This window comes from Dromiciops gliroides, chromosome 5 (genome assembly GCF_019393635.1).
Source record: "Dromiciops gliroides isolate mDroGli1 chromosome 5, mDroGli1.pri, whole genome shotgun sequence".
NCBI classification, from domain to species: domain Eukaryota; kingdom Metazoa; phylum Chordata; class Mammalia; order Microbiotheria; family Microbiotheriidae; genus Dromiciops; species Dromiciops gliroides.
The window spans coordinates 177,217,185-177,235,005 of NC_057865.1; the positions used below are offsets into that span (position 1 = coordinate 177,217,185).

A 17,821-nucleotide genomic window follows, 5' to 3' on the forward strand; every position below is an offset into this window, starting at 1 on the left:
GAGAGCCCTGCCAGTATGCCCCAGGGGAAACATTCCTGCCCTGCCACAAATTTGGCTTTCTCTTTAACCTTCTGTATATGAGTAAGAATCCCTGTGGTTAAGCGTTTAATCCCATTTAGGTAATTATATTTTCCTGTGTCTTAGTTAGATGGATTCTACAAATACCTCCTAGGAAGAGAGTACTCCAAACTCTGATTACATTTGTTGAAGAAAGAGAAGAATTCCCTGTGTGTACATCTAACCCAAGTTACACTGAAGGATTATATTTAGGGAACATTCGTCATGTTGCTAGTGTTTCTTTTCTTTTGTCCTGGGGACATAAAAAATACACTAGAACTATCCCTGCACGTAGGTCAATAGGCAAATTTCAATAGCTTTAAAGGTATCAAGAGGTACTTTGTGTCATTACATTCTTTGAAGGAAAAAAAAAAATCCTGTTTTGCTAGAGTTGAGTTTTTTCAAGAAAATCTCCACAAATTCTGAATTAGACTCCTTCAAAATGACTTGGAGACAGCTTGAAAGTACAACTATACTAAGTATAATGTTTTACTTTAAGAAAATAAGCACCTTTCCCCAAAAGCTTTCCATGTATTACGTCAATTAATTCTAGGATTCTTTGAGAGACACTTCCAAAACAAATAAAAATTATTTCAACTAAAAATCTAAGTCTAGAAATATTTATGAAGTAATCAGTTCATAGTTAAAATATTGAGATCTTCAGTGCACTCTAGTCCCATCAGTGGGAAAAATATTTCCTCCCAGATAACTATACATTTGGAGAACAAAACTGAAAATCCAATGTGAGAGAACATGTTTTGAAATTAAAATGAATAATAATAATAACTAGTATTTAAACAGTGCTTTAAGGTTTGCAACATTACATATTTTATTTCATTTGATCATTTGATTATGTCGAATGGCATGACTAAAATTGGACTGCCTTCAGATAAGTTGATATTGTTGCAGTCAGAAAACTTACAACTTCACAAATGTATCCTTTTCAATTGAGTTCATTAAACATTTATTAAGCACTTTTTATGTAAGGCAGCAGGGATATAAAGATTAAAAATATGATAGTACCTTTCCTCGGGGAGCATACAAAGTAATAGATCAAATGAGATAATATAAATAAAGTGCTTAGCATAGTACCTACCTACCACATAGTAGGTTAGCACCTATATATATATACATATATTTATATAGCTATAAATGCTTATTTCCTTCTCCCATTCCCCTTCTCCCTAAAAGGAGGGATGTATAGGTACACAAGTAAGTACAGTACAGGTCACAAAGTGATAAAGCCAAAAAAGGAATCTGGGAAAAGTGCCCTGAAGAGATAGATCATAGAAGACCTTGGGGAAGAGAGAGCAATCTGAGCTGGGGCATTGAAGGAAAAGAAGTATTTCAACAGACAAAGATTTGGAAGGAACATATTATAGGTATAAGGTTTGTATTACAGGTATGAAAAGAGGAGGAAGTATACTACATGAGTCTAAGAACATGACTGTTAATCCAGAATTCATGGAACATAGGGGAGTACGATGAAATAAAGCAAGTTGGGTAGGTAGGAGGAAAAGTATGGAAGGCCTTAAATCTAAGAGTATATTTGATCTTATAATTATCTAATTGATTAGTAAAAATTATATTATATTAATTATTGTTAACTACAGTCATTTCAATATGTCCCATGTAATTTGATTGTTTGTATTTGAAATCTTAAAAAAACCATATTGAATATCAGTGTTTTTCCAGTTCCTCCAAATAACACTTACTGTGTACTTTTCATTTTCTCTTGTCTTTATGTTCATCAGAGAACTTCATTTTCCTTGCAAAGATTTTTCAGTCAGGTTCTCTTGCTTAGAACATAATCTGTTGTGTCTGGGCTGAAAGGACCCAGAAATCCATCCATCCATCCATCCATCCACACACACACACACACACACACACACACACACACACACACACACACACACACACATATATATATATATATACCATCTATTTATCTCTCAATACACACACACATATATATATATAAATATACACATATGTAAATATACATATGTGTATTGAGAGATAAATAGATGGTAAAAACCTAATGAAAATTATTGTAATTTTAGCATGAGTAGCATGACCAGACCTGAGCAATAGAATAATAATTTTCATAGACATATGAAGTCTTAATCTGATGCCTCATCATGATCCTGAATGTATGAAGATTATTGCTGAAGAATATAAGCTCTGGCATGATATAAAGGGTTCCAGTACTGTTCCAGCAATAAGTTATGTCTGCTTTTCAAGGACAAGCCTCACTATGTACAGAGATACTTTCTACCAGTAAATTGCCTTCCTGGGGATGAATTTTTTGGACATGTCAATCTATGAAACAAAGGAAATGTAAAATTTTTCTCATCCTCATTCATTGGATGGTGACGGTGGCAAAATGGTGGAAAAAGGGACAGAAGATGCTAATAATGACACAGGTTTTAGGCATTCTACATATACAAATACATTTGAACAACTCTACATGAGAGATTCTTGACCATGACCAACAAATACTTCTAGTATTAGAGGAGCTCAACTCAGATCAATATAAATATTCTCATTATAAATGAGATGAGAATACAGGAGATTTCAGCTCAGCAAAAGAATGGTTCATAGATTTTACTGAAGAGGCATATCAAGTAATTGGCAGTTGGTTTACTGTGTAATCAAGGGCAATAAGAAACATAATTTCATGAGTTATTTGGTCATTTTGTTTTGTAGTTATCTTGGTAAGACTTTTCATAAAGCCTCCATGAAAATAATTATAGATTATGTACCAGCTGTTGAGAGGACTGGGAGGCAAAGAATTCTACAAAGAACTTCATAATCCTTCAAATGAAATAAACATAACTGACAGTTGATAACTTTAATAAACAGAAGAGAACAGAATAATTGAATTTAATAACTGACAGGAATGTCAAAGACCATTTTAGTCTAATCTATATTATATATTTCCAATGAATGAGAGTGGATATCCAGCCTATCCTTGAAAACTTCTAATGATCAGAAATCTACTACCTCTTGAAGAAGTCTACTTAATTTTTGGATAGCAATAGTTGTTTTGAAATTTTTTTCTGTATGCAGCCCATTCTTGTCTCATTGAAGCTCTCCACTGCTCCTTGTTCTGCTCACTGGGGCCAAATGTGATAAAGTCTTCAAGATATGTCATCCAACCCTCACTACTGAATTTTCTTTTCTCCAGACTAAATATCTCTAAATCCTTCAATTAGTCTTCACAAAATATGAAAGTAAGGACCTTCACCATCTTACTTACTCTTCCAAGGACATTGACTAGATCTTTTTAAAAAGAAACTGGTTGGGGGCAGCTAGGTGGCGCAGTGGATAAAGCACTGGCCCTGGATTCAGGAGTACCTGAGTTCAAAATCTGGCCTCAGACACTTACTAGCTGTGTGACCCTGGGCAAGTCACTTAACCCCCATTGCCCCGCAAAAAAAACCAAAACAACAACAAAAAAAAAAAAAAAAGAAAGAAAGAAACTGGTGTCTAACTATGCCTTTCCTATCTTGTATTTGTGAAGTTGGTTTTTTGAACTCCAAAGTAAGACTTCACATTTACACTATCAAATGTAGTCATGTTTGATGCATTCCAGTGCATTAGCCTGTCAAAAGCCTTTTGGATTCTGATTTCATATTGTATGTTAGGTATTTCTTCTAGTCTTGTTAAAGATACCATCTACACTCAATCTAAGTCATCAACAAAAATGTTAAACAGCACAAGACCAAGTACAGATTCCTGGAACATTACATATCATATGAGTTGATACTGGACGACTAATGACTGTTCTTTGGCTTTGTTTAATCAAATTCATTTGAAAATATTGTCTAATAGTAAGAAATGTGAGAGGATATAGGCTTGTAGACTACACAGAAGCCCCACAACTACAGTGAATATTTTGAGGAAAGAATCAGGAAGCAAGCTTCAAATAATTTAAGAAAAAAATGAAATAGATCATATTTTGAAAAACAAGAAATACCTCATTACTGGTGTGGGAACAATCCCCAAATCAGATATTTGTGTACCAAGACCACCAACTTCTTAGAATAGTGATCACAAGTCATGAAAAACTAAAAGAGATAATAAAAATGAGAAAAAACACCATACAATATGCAATGAAACTAGATCTGAAAGTATTTGAAAAACAAACTCTTTTCATCTTCACATTGAAGACATCTTATTTATGCTCTTAACATCATAGTTATGGATGTGTTGTACGTAAACGATGAAATAACACTGAAGAAAATGAACATGAGAACAGCTGGACTAGCCAAAATATGAACAGAAGTCTATAGTGGAGGCAATACAGTTTTGGAGCATCACATTCTCAAGATATATAAAAAAGGGAAAGATCAAAGATGTAGAAAAAGTTGGATACTGTTATTTCTTTAAAATAAAAGGTGAGAGATGAGAATATCAATTATTATCAGCAAATATGCTTACTACCCTATCCCTACTATGATCACTACCACCACCCCTTCTTTTCATGTTTCAAATTCAATTTCTCTTCCATTCCATTACTCTACCAAAGCTATTCCCCAAACACCTCTTCAGCTCTTTTCTCCCTTTAACTTCTTCCTGCATTTTGCTGATCCACTTTGGTTTCCTGGCTACCTAATCACTGTTATCTAAACTAAAGAGAAATGCATTTGCTTGCTTTGATTCTGTATCTTAAGCTCAACCAATCCTTACTTCTCTAGTTCCAGTTCTATTGATCTCTTCCTTCTTTTGCATTTCATCTTCCCTGATCTGAAATACTGCTCATTTCCTTGAGTAAAACATGGAAGACTGGGTTCTAAGACTAAGGCAAAAGCTATGGGTAGGATGAAATAATTACCATTGTTTCTCTGAGTTTTGATAAGTGGGTGTTGTGATAATGGCAACTTATTTAAGGGAGAGTCAGGGTGAAAATGGTACACATAGCAGTAGGGTTGTGATTCCTGATAGTCAGTGGTTGGGAGTCTCTGTTCTGAATGATATGCAGTTCAAATCAGATTCTTAGCTAATAATGATAATTGTCACAGATAAGTGGTCATTAGGGTTCTATTATAAAATCTATTTTAGTTTTCATTAAACCTTGATTATACAAATAAATGTTATGTAAGAAGAAATAGGATCTTTTAATTTCCCTACCAATGCCATGCTAGTCCCACCATCCCCACCCCCTTTCTTCTAATTGCAGGCCAGCTTGCCATTTCCAGACTATTCTGATCATTTTGGTTCTTGACAAATTTTACAACTTCTTATTGTTTCACAAAACATGTTTTCCCCACATGTAAGAGGATTTACAAAGCTTTGAAAACTGTTCAATAGGATTTACAACAAGAATAACAAGTTATAACCTGAGGGACATCACTGCTTACATTTTTTGTGGTGATAGAAGGCAAGTGAGTGTATTTTGACAGTATGGTTTTTAGTTTTGTTGCCAAGAATTTTCTATTGAATGGAAAAGACATTTCAGTAATATTTGTCATAGTCTTGATAAAAACTGGTATCTGTATAGCACTTTCAGGTATGAAAATACATTCATAAGTATTATTTAATATAATTCTTTTTTCTTTTTTGAGGCAATCAGAGTTAAGTGATCCCCCCAGGGTCATACAGCTACTAATTGTCTGAGACTGGATTTGAACTCAGATCTTCCTTACTTCGGGGTTGCTGTTTTATCCATTTGATTTAATTCTTACAATAACCTTAAGAGGTCTATTCTTAAAATGTAATCCCCACTTTACAGAAATGGAAACTTAGCCACAGGGATGTTAAGTGACTTGCCAAGGGTCACAGAGATAGTGTGTGAGGTGAAAATTAAATGCAATTTTTTTTATCATGCTGTCTCTAAGAAAGGTCTATGGAACTGTTTGACATGTATGTCAATGTGAAGCAATAGAATAATCACTTTTAGAATGAAAAATTACTAGAATTTAAATTCATTCTCATAGGGACTATGGTGCAGGTTACTAGACAAGTCTAATCCATCATATCATTTGTACCTCTCCTACTGTCTACTGTCTGTCAGCCATTTAGTGAACTAGCACTAGAAGAGAGTATTTCAGGCATGGGGGGTAGCCAGTGAAAACTTTAAGTAACTTTTCCAAAGTCAAGCTAGAGGACATCTGTGGAAATATTTAAACTACATTCTTCCTAACTCCAAGTCCAATGCTCTATCCACTATATCAACTAACTGTCTCTTGTAGGTAGCTAAATGATAAGACAAGGAAGATAGAAATAGTATAATATAATTAGATAGTGTGTGCTTCAGAAGAGGAGAGATTGTTCAGTTCTAATGGTAACATAAATTTTAAAACTTTAAACAAATTTATAAAGTATTTTCCCCACTTCAGTGATGTTTAACAGATAATATAGATATTTTCCAATTTTACAAATGAGGAGACTGAAGATCAGATTTGCCCAAGGTCAAGGTAGTCAGGACTTGAACTCAAGCCTTCTGACTCCAAGATTCTTTTCACCAACTTTACAGTGACGATTACAGAAAAATGTTCCCAAAATGGCAGTGAAGATTAAGAATGTAATGCATAACTGAGGGAATGCCCATCAATTGGAGAATGGCTAAACAAGTTATGGCATATGAATATAATGGAATACTATTGTGCTGTAAGAAATGATGAGCAGGAAGAGAAACCTGGAAGGACTTACATGAACTGATGCTGACTGAGAGGAGCAGAACCAGGAGAACATTGTATACAGTAACAGCAACATTGTGTGATGATCAACTGTGATAGACTTGGCTCTTCTCAGCAATGCAATGATTCAAAACAATTTCAAAGAACTCATGATAGAAAATGTTCTCAACATGCAGAAAAAAAGAACTGTGGATTCTGAAGGCAGATTGAACCATACTGTTTCTACCTTTGGGATGTTTTTTTCCTTTTTTTTTTGGTGAGACAATTGGGGTTAAGTGACTTGTCCAGGGTCACACAGCTAGTAAGTGTCAAGTGTCTGAGGCCAGATTTGAACTCAGGTCCTCCTGAATCCAGGGCCAGTGCTCTATCCACTGTGCCACCTAGCTGCCCCTCTTTCCTTCTTTTTTGAGGTTTTTCCCCTTGTGCTCTGATTCTTCTTTCACAATATGACTAATGCAGAAATCTGTTTAATATGATTGTATACACACACACACACATACACACACACACACACACATATATATATATATATAAACTTATATCAGATTGCTTTCTGTCTTGGGAAAGAGGGGGGGGAGGGTGGGAGAAAATTTTGGAACTAAAAATCCTATGAAAACAAATCTTGAAAACTATCCTAACATGTAACTGGAAAATAATAAAATACTTTTATTAAAAAAAAAAGAGTGTAAGGCATGCTTACTCTTCCATCAAGCTAGAGGAAGTGTCAAGAATTAAGTCCCATGCTGGAATGAGAGGGCATTGCCTTAGGAGAAGTCAGATTTCAGGTAATCAAGGGTGTTAGAAGGAAAGTTTTGAGGATGTAACTAAGTTGGTTTATAATGGAACAGGATGGGTCTTCTTTCAAAGGTGAGGGAAAGGTAGGACTGAACTTTCTAGGATGTGATTTGGTTAAGTAAAACACAGGGACTTGTTTTCATATGGCTTCAGTTGAGCCCAAGAATTTTTGAATGAAGGAAAGAATTGTGGTTTAAAATATGGCACACAATTTTAGTTTGATAGGTTAGCCAGCATTTATAAAGTTTGAAAGATTTCACTTCCTACCATGATTGTGGGCATCCATTCATCCATCCAACCATCCATCCTTCCATCCCTATCTATGTATCTCTATCTCTCCCTCCCCCCTCATCTATTTAATTATCTTGCAGGTAGTGCTTTAAGGTTTATAAAGCAATTCTTTATGTTATCTTCACTGATCTCTAGCAGAGGTGACAGCAGTCAGTTAATCTAGATCACATTCTTTTTTAGTTATCAAAAGCCAAAAGTAGACATAGCTATATTTTAAGGAATTGTTTTCTTCAGTCAATATTTGTGCTTCCTTTTCCAAGCTGTTGATTCTTTTTTCATAATTTTCTTGTGTTGTTTTTATTTCTCTCTCCATTTTTCTTCTACCTCTCTCAATTGATTTTTAAAATCCTTTTTAAGCTCTTCTAAGAAAGCTTTTTGGTCTTGAGACCAATTCATCTTCCCTCTTGAGGCTTCATGTGTAGGCAATTTGAAAGTATTGTCCTCATCTGAGTTTGTGTTTAGCTCTTCCCTGTCCACACAGAAGTACTCAATGGTAAGAGCTCTTTTTTATTTCTTATTCATATTGCAGCTTATTTTTTTTTAAGTTGAGGTCTGCTCCTGGGGCCCCAGGTTCACTGTTTCAAGCTTCTTGTACTGGGGAATAGGGGCTGTGCCACTGGCTTTCTACTCTGAGGTCTCTATGGCTTGTGGATTTCTCACCACCCTGGGCAACTGCTCTTGCTCCCGGTGCACTGGGATGGCCAGGTCTGGTAGTGCCTGTCCCATGGGTGGCCTTGTAGCCGCAACCTGCCCTCTCAGTTGGTGCTGTTGGATCTTGCCATTGACCTGCTGTGCCACTGGCTTGCTGAGTCAGGATCAAGGGGCCTCAGTTGCTTGGCTGTGGCCTAGAGCTTCCTCATGACTTGCCCAGACCTCTCCAAGCTGCGCTGTGCTGAGGTGCACTGTGCTCCCTTTTTGTCTGAGTGAGACTGACCTTTCCTGAAGTCTTCTAAATTATCTCGGGTTGGAATATTGTGTCTCTCTGTCTTTTTGTAGGTTTTGTAGTTTCAGAATCCGTTTAGAGGCTTGACTTAATGTTCTTTCTGAGGGAACCAAAGGAGAGCTCAGGGAGCTTGCTGGCCTTTCTCCGCCATCTTGGCTCTGCCCCCAGACATAGCTATATTTTTAAAAGCCAGTCATTTGGCATTTTTTCAGCACCTACTATGTCCTGGGTACTGTGCTAGGTCCTAGAAATAACAAGACATGAATAAATAACAAAAATGAAATTGTCCTTGTTCTCAAGGAGTTTACATTCTTTGGGAGAAAATGATATGTAAAATACACTTATAAGATTTAATAGCATAAAACTTAACTAAGAATTTTGGGACATCCTGTGCAAGGTAATTTCCTGGGAAGATACACTAGCATTTGGAGGTAGGGAGGAAGAAGCTAGGAAAGGCCTCATGTAAAATATAGCACTTGACCAAAGCTTTTAAAGAAGTTAGGAGGTTTAAGAGATAGATGCTTTAATGATATATTGGTTTCTAGTAATATCTTGCTCTGATTCTTTATCATGCCTAGATTTGATAGAGCACCCACCTTGGAGTCAATTGAATCTGGCTTCAAGACTGGCTTCTGACACATACAGGCTGTATGACCATGGGGAAGTCACTTAACTTCTTAGCATCTCAGGCAACTTTCTAAGACTACAGGTTTCAGACAAATGGACAATCTGTATTAGTGGATTCCTACATCAGAAGCTCCTAAAAGAGCTTCATAGGTCAAAACTTAAGCTGCAAAGACTTTGAAGAGTCATCCTAGCTAAGCTCAGAAAGGCTCATATCCAGGTTGGCTTGATGATGATAAAGTTTTTGGTCTTGGCAATTCTTGAAAACTGTCTTCTAATTCTTAAAAGGAAAATATCTACACTGACAAAAACCACAGTTCCTTGAAATAAAGTATATACAGTGGGGTTTATATAAAAGTATGAAGCTGATCATTGCATATGAATATTTTTAAGGCTTTTATTTTTTCCAGATAATGGAAACATGGCATTAAACAAACAAACAAAAATCTCCATATGTGTTTTTCTTCTTCTTTTGATTATTTTTTCTAAATGATAACTCAGTTTAATACATAACACCATATAAAATTGATCTATTTATTTGACCATGACTTTCCTATAATGATTTAGTTTTAAACTTTCCTGCACTGTCATCTTTCATTCTTGAAATGTGTTTTCTGTTTTTGTTGCAGTATGGAAGAGAAGAGAGTGACTGGACAATCTTGGTGTCTTGAATGAAAACCACAGGAGATATCATCCATACCTTATTGGGGCAAGCCGCTGCATTGGAATTGTGATAGATTTGTTTGGCTCCAAGTCTATAGCTGTGTGTAATGTATTTTGTATTATCATTGTTCCTGGGGGTGATTGTCTCCACATGCCAGAGAATAGAAATAACAATCACGTTACTTTCTTCAGTAAGCTTGCTAGTAGAAGCTTACCTTCTTGTAGTAATTAGATAAAATGTTAAGCCATATAATGTAGACTTTTCCTCACAACTTTTAGTGCCTCCTTTAGTGGCCTTGTCCTTACTCATGATTTAGACTGGAATATGCTCCTCCTTCTTTGTCTCCTTAGCATCCCCCCTTTATTTACCAAATGAGACTTGACTGACTAAAGCTGGTTCAGATGAATTTTGTCATTTGTATTCCATTTCCCTTGTTCCCATCTTTAGAATGTTCTTTTCCTCTGTGGTTGTCATTTTTCTCTATTTTCTTTGAGATATTGGAAGAATTGCATTTGCTTTCTGCACTTGTACTTGGGTTTCCCAGTGAATTTTCCTCTGGTACACATATTTTGCTTCACTCTTCTCTTCCACACCATAGAAATGTTGCCACAGAGGATAATGACATGACCCCCCCTGCTCATTTCTGGATCTAAAGTATCCTTAATAGCGTTCTGTTAGTCCCTTATGCTTGTTTGCCTTTATTGCATATTCACAGGGGGTTTCCCCAGGGAGGCTTCAATTTGCAAAGCTCCTCATCATCACACCTGGAGGCTCAGGGGATTTTCATCAATATCCCTGCTAATAATCTGCACTGTAATTCATTTTATTACTCACTCTCCCTCTCTCTTTTAGTATACCTAACTCCCACATGCCCACACTTAGCTACAAAACACTTATCTTGTAGCTAAAAAGACATTGCAAATTGATTTTTTTTAACTTCTAAATTTCTCTGAATTGTATTAGGTCCCTAAAGGGATTCCTTTGAAGTTCCTCAGACTTCAGGAATGTATTCTCCCTTTAAAAAAATATTTCTTCAAATTTCATAGTGGCCTCTATTCTTCTCTAATCACTAAAACAATGATATAATTTTACTGAAGAATTGAATTATCAGTGACAACTGTGAAAGAAGGTTTGGGCACTACATTTTCTTTAAAATAGATTGTAAGCACAGAACAGTATTCAATTTCATATAAGTATGACTGGATGTTCTTACTGTCTTTACATAATTGAAACTAGTTAATTGGCATTTGTGTTTGATTATTACAGTTAGTATATTTATCTGACATTCTTTTTATTTCCAATGGTCTTCTGAATCACCAGCCTGAAGAGATACCCAAAGACACAGAACAAGATAGAGGAATTATTCTGATACTGACTTGTGCCTTGAAATGAGAGACAAAGTTATAAGAAATAATCATGACTTTCTAGTGAGTGAAATAATAGTGAACTGTGTAATTTTTCTCATTTTTACATTTCTGGCTGTACAAAGATGGAAAGACCTGCTCTGATTCAATAGCTACTCTTTGTTACAAAGCTGGGGTTATATAGTGTGTATGTATGTGTGTGTGTGTGTGTGTGTGTGCGCACACACATGTGCACATGTGTGTAAATTCTGGAATGAAGAAGATAATGAAACTGTTCTTCATAGGGCTTTTATAATGAGTTATTACCCTGGAAGATATTACCTAATTCAGGCCTTGCTTCTGAGAAGTATAAGACTGTCTTTTTCACAGTTAACCATGTCTCTTACTATTTAAAGTATTTATTTTTCTTAGTAAATCCTTTGACCTCACTTCAGAAATGATAACCTAGAAAAGAGTGGCATTGGATCTGTGAGCTTTTCAAAATATTTTGCTAACTATATCAATATAATTGGTTTCCTTTGGAATTCTATACATTTTATTTTATGCATTAAAAACCTTATTCTGAAAAGGGTCCACAGGCTTTATCAGACTGTCAGAAGAGTCCATTGCACCAAAAACCCCTGTGGTCTAAGGAAAAAGAGGGCTTACTTTCACTAGTCATTCAACACACTGTCTTTTTATTTAGTTTTGCACTTTCCGAGTGTGATTTCCATGATCACTATTTGGGGCCATCTCAGGAAATTTCCGCTATACTTCAGGATATAACTCACATTTATATAGTGCTTTAAGGTCCAGAAAACATTTTTTCCCCCACAAAACATTAAGAGGTAGATAGGACAAGTATTCTCATCTCCACTTTACAGATAAGAGAGGTTAAATGATTCTGTTCATGTTCATCCATTACTAAGTATCAAAGGTTGGAAGTTTGAGTCAGGTCACCTGATTGCAAGATCAGGGCCCTATCTGTAAAATCCAGGTGCCTCTCAGCTTTTGGGGAAACATCAAAGAAGTTCACGTTAGAATGCATAATCATTCCTACTGCTTTAATCAGAGATAACTATGCTACTAACTTGTTAAATGAATTTGGAAAGAACATCTGCACATCTTTTTTTCTCTCTGCCCTATTTGTTTAATTGTAGTGGATTAATATAGCAAGAGTAGCACATTATAACTAGGCAATTATCCATCTTTCAACAGTTAGTTATAGTAACACTAATTGATCATTTAAGACAGAAGATAATCTAACATTAGGAACATGGGAGGCTAATCTGCTCAAAAAGATCAACAAATTAATACTGTTGCTGATATTTGCATAATTGGCTGCAATTATTTAATGTTTAATTGGATTGATCAAATGAGATTCAGGAACTCACATGAGCATGCATATAAACAGAACTGATGGTACTTAAAATGGTAATGATTAATTGTTGTTTTGCATTTTCTTTTTTCCTCTACTTTATTGAGGTATTACTTTCAGAACAACTCTGTCCATAGTTTTCTATATATCAATAGAAATCAAGACTTTAAAAATGAAATACTATTAGACATCTACTAAAATGGAAATCTCTTAAATAGCATTTGAACTGCCATCAGACATTTTCTTTGTCAGATTTCTTTTTTAAAGAGTAAAGTTGTGCCAAATCAAAGAATGAAAAATCAGATCAGCACCTTCCTGAGATATGGTACCAAACTCACCTGTCTGAATGAATAAATGAAAATTATCAACTTCATCTTTCAAACTAGCTAGAAAACTTAGATGAAGGAGTGAATTCTGGCAAGGAATCTTATTCAAACCTTAGAGAGTAGTACAATGTAGGGAGTGGTCCCTGGACTGAGAATTGGGAGACCAAGATTCTAATCTCCACTCTGCTACTAACCATCTCTGTTACCGCCAGCAAATCAATCTACCTTCCTGAGCATCAGTGTACCCAGAAAAATTCAAACTAAATATACAGTGGGGGCCCTTCCAGCTTTAACATCCAAAAATTCTGTCTCTCCAGAAAGTACCCTGTTTTGAGGGCAATTCATCAATTTATAAGAATTATTGCATTTTTATCTTTTTACCCCCAAGAGAATAGCACAGTGGTATGAACATAGTATGTACTTTAAAATGTTTCTTGAGGGGGCAGCTAGGTAGCACAGTGGATAAAGCACTGGCCCTGTATTCAGGAGGACCTGAGTTCAGGTTTGACCTCAGACACTTGACACTTACTAGCTGTGTGACCCTGGACAAGTCACTTAACCCCCATTGTCCCTCAAAAAATGTTTCTTGAGTCAAATGATAAAAGAGGAGGTACATTATCCTTGCATATTAGGAGAAAAAAACCCAGCAACAGATAATAGCAACCTTGTGATGAAATGCAAATTTACCACTTTTATAAAAAGAAGAAGTAAACATCAGAACTCAATGTTAGAACTGTGCCAATTTGATGGCTTACCTTAAATCACCTAAAACATCCAAGTACCTAAAAATAATTGTCCATTGGTCCATGGAAGCAGGACAGTCTTGGGCACCTGACATGTCATTTTTGGACAGAGATTTTTGGAAGAACTTTGGTTTTAAATATAGAACACTATCATGGCTGAGTTAGAAGCCCCCAGTAGACATATTTTTAAAGATAAATTTAAACTTATTTCCTCTGTCTCATTGAGCATGTTAAACTTGTATTATTTTTCCTTAAGCAATTTTTCTTTATCCATGAATACAGGTCATAATGGTACCTCACACGCATGGAAAAGTTTATAAGCAGAAAAGAAATTACTTGTGTTCTTCAACAAACAGATATTTATTGAATTCTGTTTTCTGAAGCACTTGGTGTTTTTCATGCAGTAGGTCATGTTAGTGTCCTTTGCTTCTTGGTTTACTGTCTGAAAATGAAGCAGGTCACTTTAGCACCTGTTAGGGAAGTATTACCAGTGGCCCTTTATAGCATAAAAATAAGTCCACAAAATATAGTCAGTGGATTCTTTCTTAAATATCTAAGTAACCAATGAATTGTAAGTAGTTACTAGCAATTAGTTTTGGTGGACACTTTATCCAAATAGGTCATTTAGGTTAAGGCTTGCCAAAACAGATTTTAAAAAATCTGTTTCTCTTTAAAAAGTCCCTTCAATTAGCAGCATGCCTTAGAACTGAGAAGAATATTGATGTAAGATTTAACTTGTCCTCTTGATTTCAACCATATCAATACATTTTATTGGTAATAAGTGAGGGATTTAAAAGGTGCATGAGATCGTACAATACTAGATATTGTGGAATTGATTTCAGAATATAGTTATTTTCCTCAAGGAATTTACAATCCAGCAATAAAATCTAGTAGTACAAGACTGAAAGTATTTAATACATGCAAACAAAAAGGAGAATAAGATAGTGGAAAATGTATTGGGGAAAACCACACTGAATATTTTAATCTATCATTTTCAATATAAATTTCTTATTTTCTATTTCTTTACTTCTTGTAGGAAATTCTCTACTAAACCACTGAACATGGCATAAGATTTGTCATTTCTTAATTGACTAATGCTAAGCTGATATAACTATCCTGGGTCATATTAAATTATTGCAACATATTTCATAAGAAACCTCAGATAATAGTAACCCCACTGGGCTTCTTAATCCTCAAGAGAGCTAAGGCTGAAATTCACATGCAAAATATTATCTGAAAATGAGATTCACTGGAGACTGTACATTATGGAATGAGCTACTTTAACATGTTAGGTCATATATTAAGCTACTTAGAAAATGACAGGTGGAAGATTAATTTTAAACCAAGCCTGAGAAATGTGTTTCTGTCCTGAAGGCCACTTCCTTAAAGTGTTATAAGTTTGGGTCCTTTTTGTTATTGCAAAACCACCCTTTTTTGTTGAAAATCCTGGCTGATTATCAAGGAAATTTTAGCTTCTTTTTCATTCTTCAATTTACCTTAAAGTGAAGTACCCACTTCAACCAAATACTCATTGAATCTTTTCTTTATTTAATTTTCAAAAAATGAAACATACCAATGCTCAAGAGGTAGGGATGTGGTCACCTGGAATGATTTCCTGTGACTAGGTATACTTATATATTTGCTTCTAAAAAGACACCAAAACTCAGTCTTTGAGAATGAATCTGTATTTTGATTCCCCTCCCCCAGCGTTTTTTGCCAATCGGATCAGATGATTAGATCTAATTTCTTTTTGGCTGTATGGTTTCTTGTACTGGCATCTCCAATGTTAACAGTACTTAACAGTTGAGTAGTTTACTACACATTTTGTATCATCCCAAAACTCTTGTTTGCGAGATAATATGTAGATTCTGATTCACAAAGTAAAATGCTGAGGTAGATTCTGGTGTCATTTTGTTCATTGACAGATAATACCACTTAATTCCTCTTGGCCAAGGCTACAGTGCATGCGTTCTTTCTTAAAGTTTGTACAGCATGCAGAAAGATGTGAAAAAGAAATCTAGTGGCAGAACAAAAGTGAGAATGAAAGAGGAAGGGATATGATTTAGGAAGCAACTCAGATATTTCATTCTACTTCCATTCTGTCCAAAGAAAGACTATTTCCCTTCTCCTGCTGAATCCTTGTAATCTGCCACTCTTTTAAACCTTGGCTTCTACGCTAAGGCTAGTTACAGGTGCCAAATAGAAATAGTGCCAATTATTATGTGTCCTCAAGAAAATGGTTTTGAGTTTCCCCCCTAGGATTAGAGTGAGCTCACAGATACATTTTATGACAGGGACTGTAGGCAATTTTGTCTTTTATTCCCCATGCCTAGTACAATGCTAAACATAGACAAGGCACTTAATAAGTGCTTATTGAATTGAGATAAATTATTGATATATCTAATACAAATGACTTTGGACAACTAAAGGGTTGGTCTGGAGTTAATCCAAGAGATTTCAATATCCAGGGCCTTAAAAAAACACTCTTGTATGCACTATCAATTCTTGAGCAATCTTTTTCCTTACAGATTTTCTTATTATAAGTTTCTTTGGGCAAAGGAGAGTTATAAGGAACAAGAATCAAATTATTATTCATCACAGATCTTCTTATTGCTTATATTGAAATGTTCTTTGAATGCTTCAGGAATTAGATTAATATTATAGTTTCATTTTTAACTGTGAAATTAAATATTTAGTTGTGTTTTCCTCCAGCTAGTTATCAAAGGGTACATAAAAATAAATACTAAGGTTAAGAGGAATACAAGAATCTACTTCAAACATTGATTTTCTGGTAAATTTCCAAGATTGTAGGAAACACTATTAGACCAGATCTTGGAAAGTAACTTAGCTAGTCTCTGAGCATATATCAAGTTATTCTAAAGAGGTTCCCCCAGTGAATTGAAAGAATTGAGACACATCTCATTTAAACCATAGTCCTCACTCATAGTTTGAAATTACATGTACAATTTAATAATGGAAAATTGATAAAGAGAAATAGATTAGAGTGAACATATCCTATCCAAGAGTTTATAGAAGTTTAGGAACATTGAAAAGTTAGCAAAAAGTGTGGACTTTCTGAACCTTGTTTTCTTGCATCTGAATCTGATTATAGCTGCCACTGGAGTGATAAAACCTGGCCACTAGTGTCTTAAATCTCCTGCTTTATTATGTGGCTAGTTCTCTACCAGTTTGTGAAACTCTCTTTAAGTAAGAAAAATTGGTCATTCAATATTCTAGAAGACTTATGTTTTCATAAATGTTTGAGCTGATATTATGTTACAAGGATTCAGAGACACTAAAAACATCATAATAACAGCTATAAGGAAAATATAGTGGGTAAAGTAAAGGAAACTCTACCTCATTCTTCTTTAAAGGTTTTGTAAAAGCACAATTAAACTCTTGTAATGGCTTTGTTACACATGAACCATCTGGTGTGAAAGAACACTTTATATTTGTATGTCTAAAGAACCTGTAATAATTGTACTTTGTTGGCAATAGATACATTCTTTATTGTTTGCATTTTCCTCATCCAATCTGTAATTATGCAGTATTTCTCTCTTCAATAAAGCAATTTAATGGACACCTGTTTGTGTGGCATTAGGAAATCAGCATTGTGGGATGCATGTAATAAACTTTAATTGCCATTTTTATGAAGCTTCAAGGTTTTTTGGTTAGAGGATATAAAAAGATTTTCATTTTAGCATTTTAAAAATAATAACATTGAAGATAAGGAAAAGAAACAAGGGTATAAGGAGGATGAAATGCAACAATAGCAAATGAATGGTAACAAAATTAATTTTTTTTAGAAAGGCTATTCTATAAGTTAAAAAAATCCTTTCCCAAGGATTTGGACTTATCTTCTGTACAATGTACTCCCCCCCCCCCCTTGAAGTTACTGTACAATGTATCATAAATAGATTTGCTTTCACTTTTCACCTTAAAAATGGATCCACTAGGGGGAAGCTAGGTGGTACAGTGGATAAAGCACTGGTCCTGGATTCAGGAGGGCCTGA

The 17,821-nt window shown here is 35.1% G+C and overlaps 1 protein-coding gene across 3 annotated transcripts in view; it reads left to right on the plus strand.

Moving 5' to 3' along the window:
* BCAT1 (branched chain amino acid transaminase 1) overlaps positions 1 to 17,388 on the plus strand; it is a 90,976-nt gene extending 73,588 nt beyond the window's left edge. For 2 of the 3 annotated variants that reach the window (XM_043967126.1, XM_043967127.1), the window contains exon 11: positions 9,984 to 17,388. In XM_043967126.1, the coding sequence (XP_043823061.1) occupies positions 9,984 to 10,025 (42 nt within the window). In that variant the 3' untranslated portion in view covers positions 10,026 to 17,388. The remainder of the gene's footprint in view (positions 1 to 9,983) is intronic. The other variant, XR_006353285.1, reaches the window with a different exon arrangement.
* Positions 17,389 to 17,821: the final 433 nt, after the last annotated feature.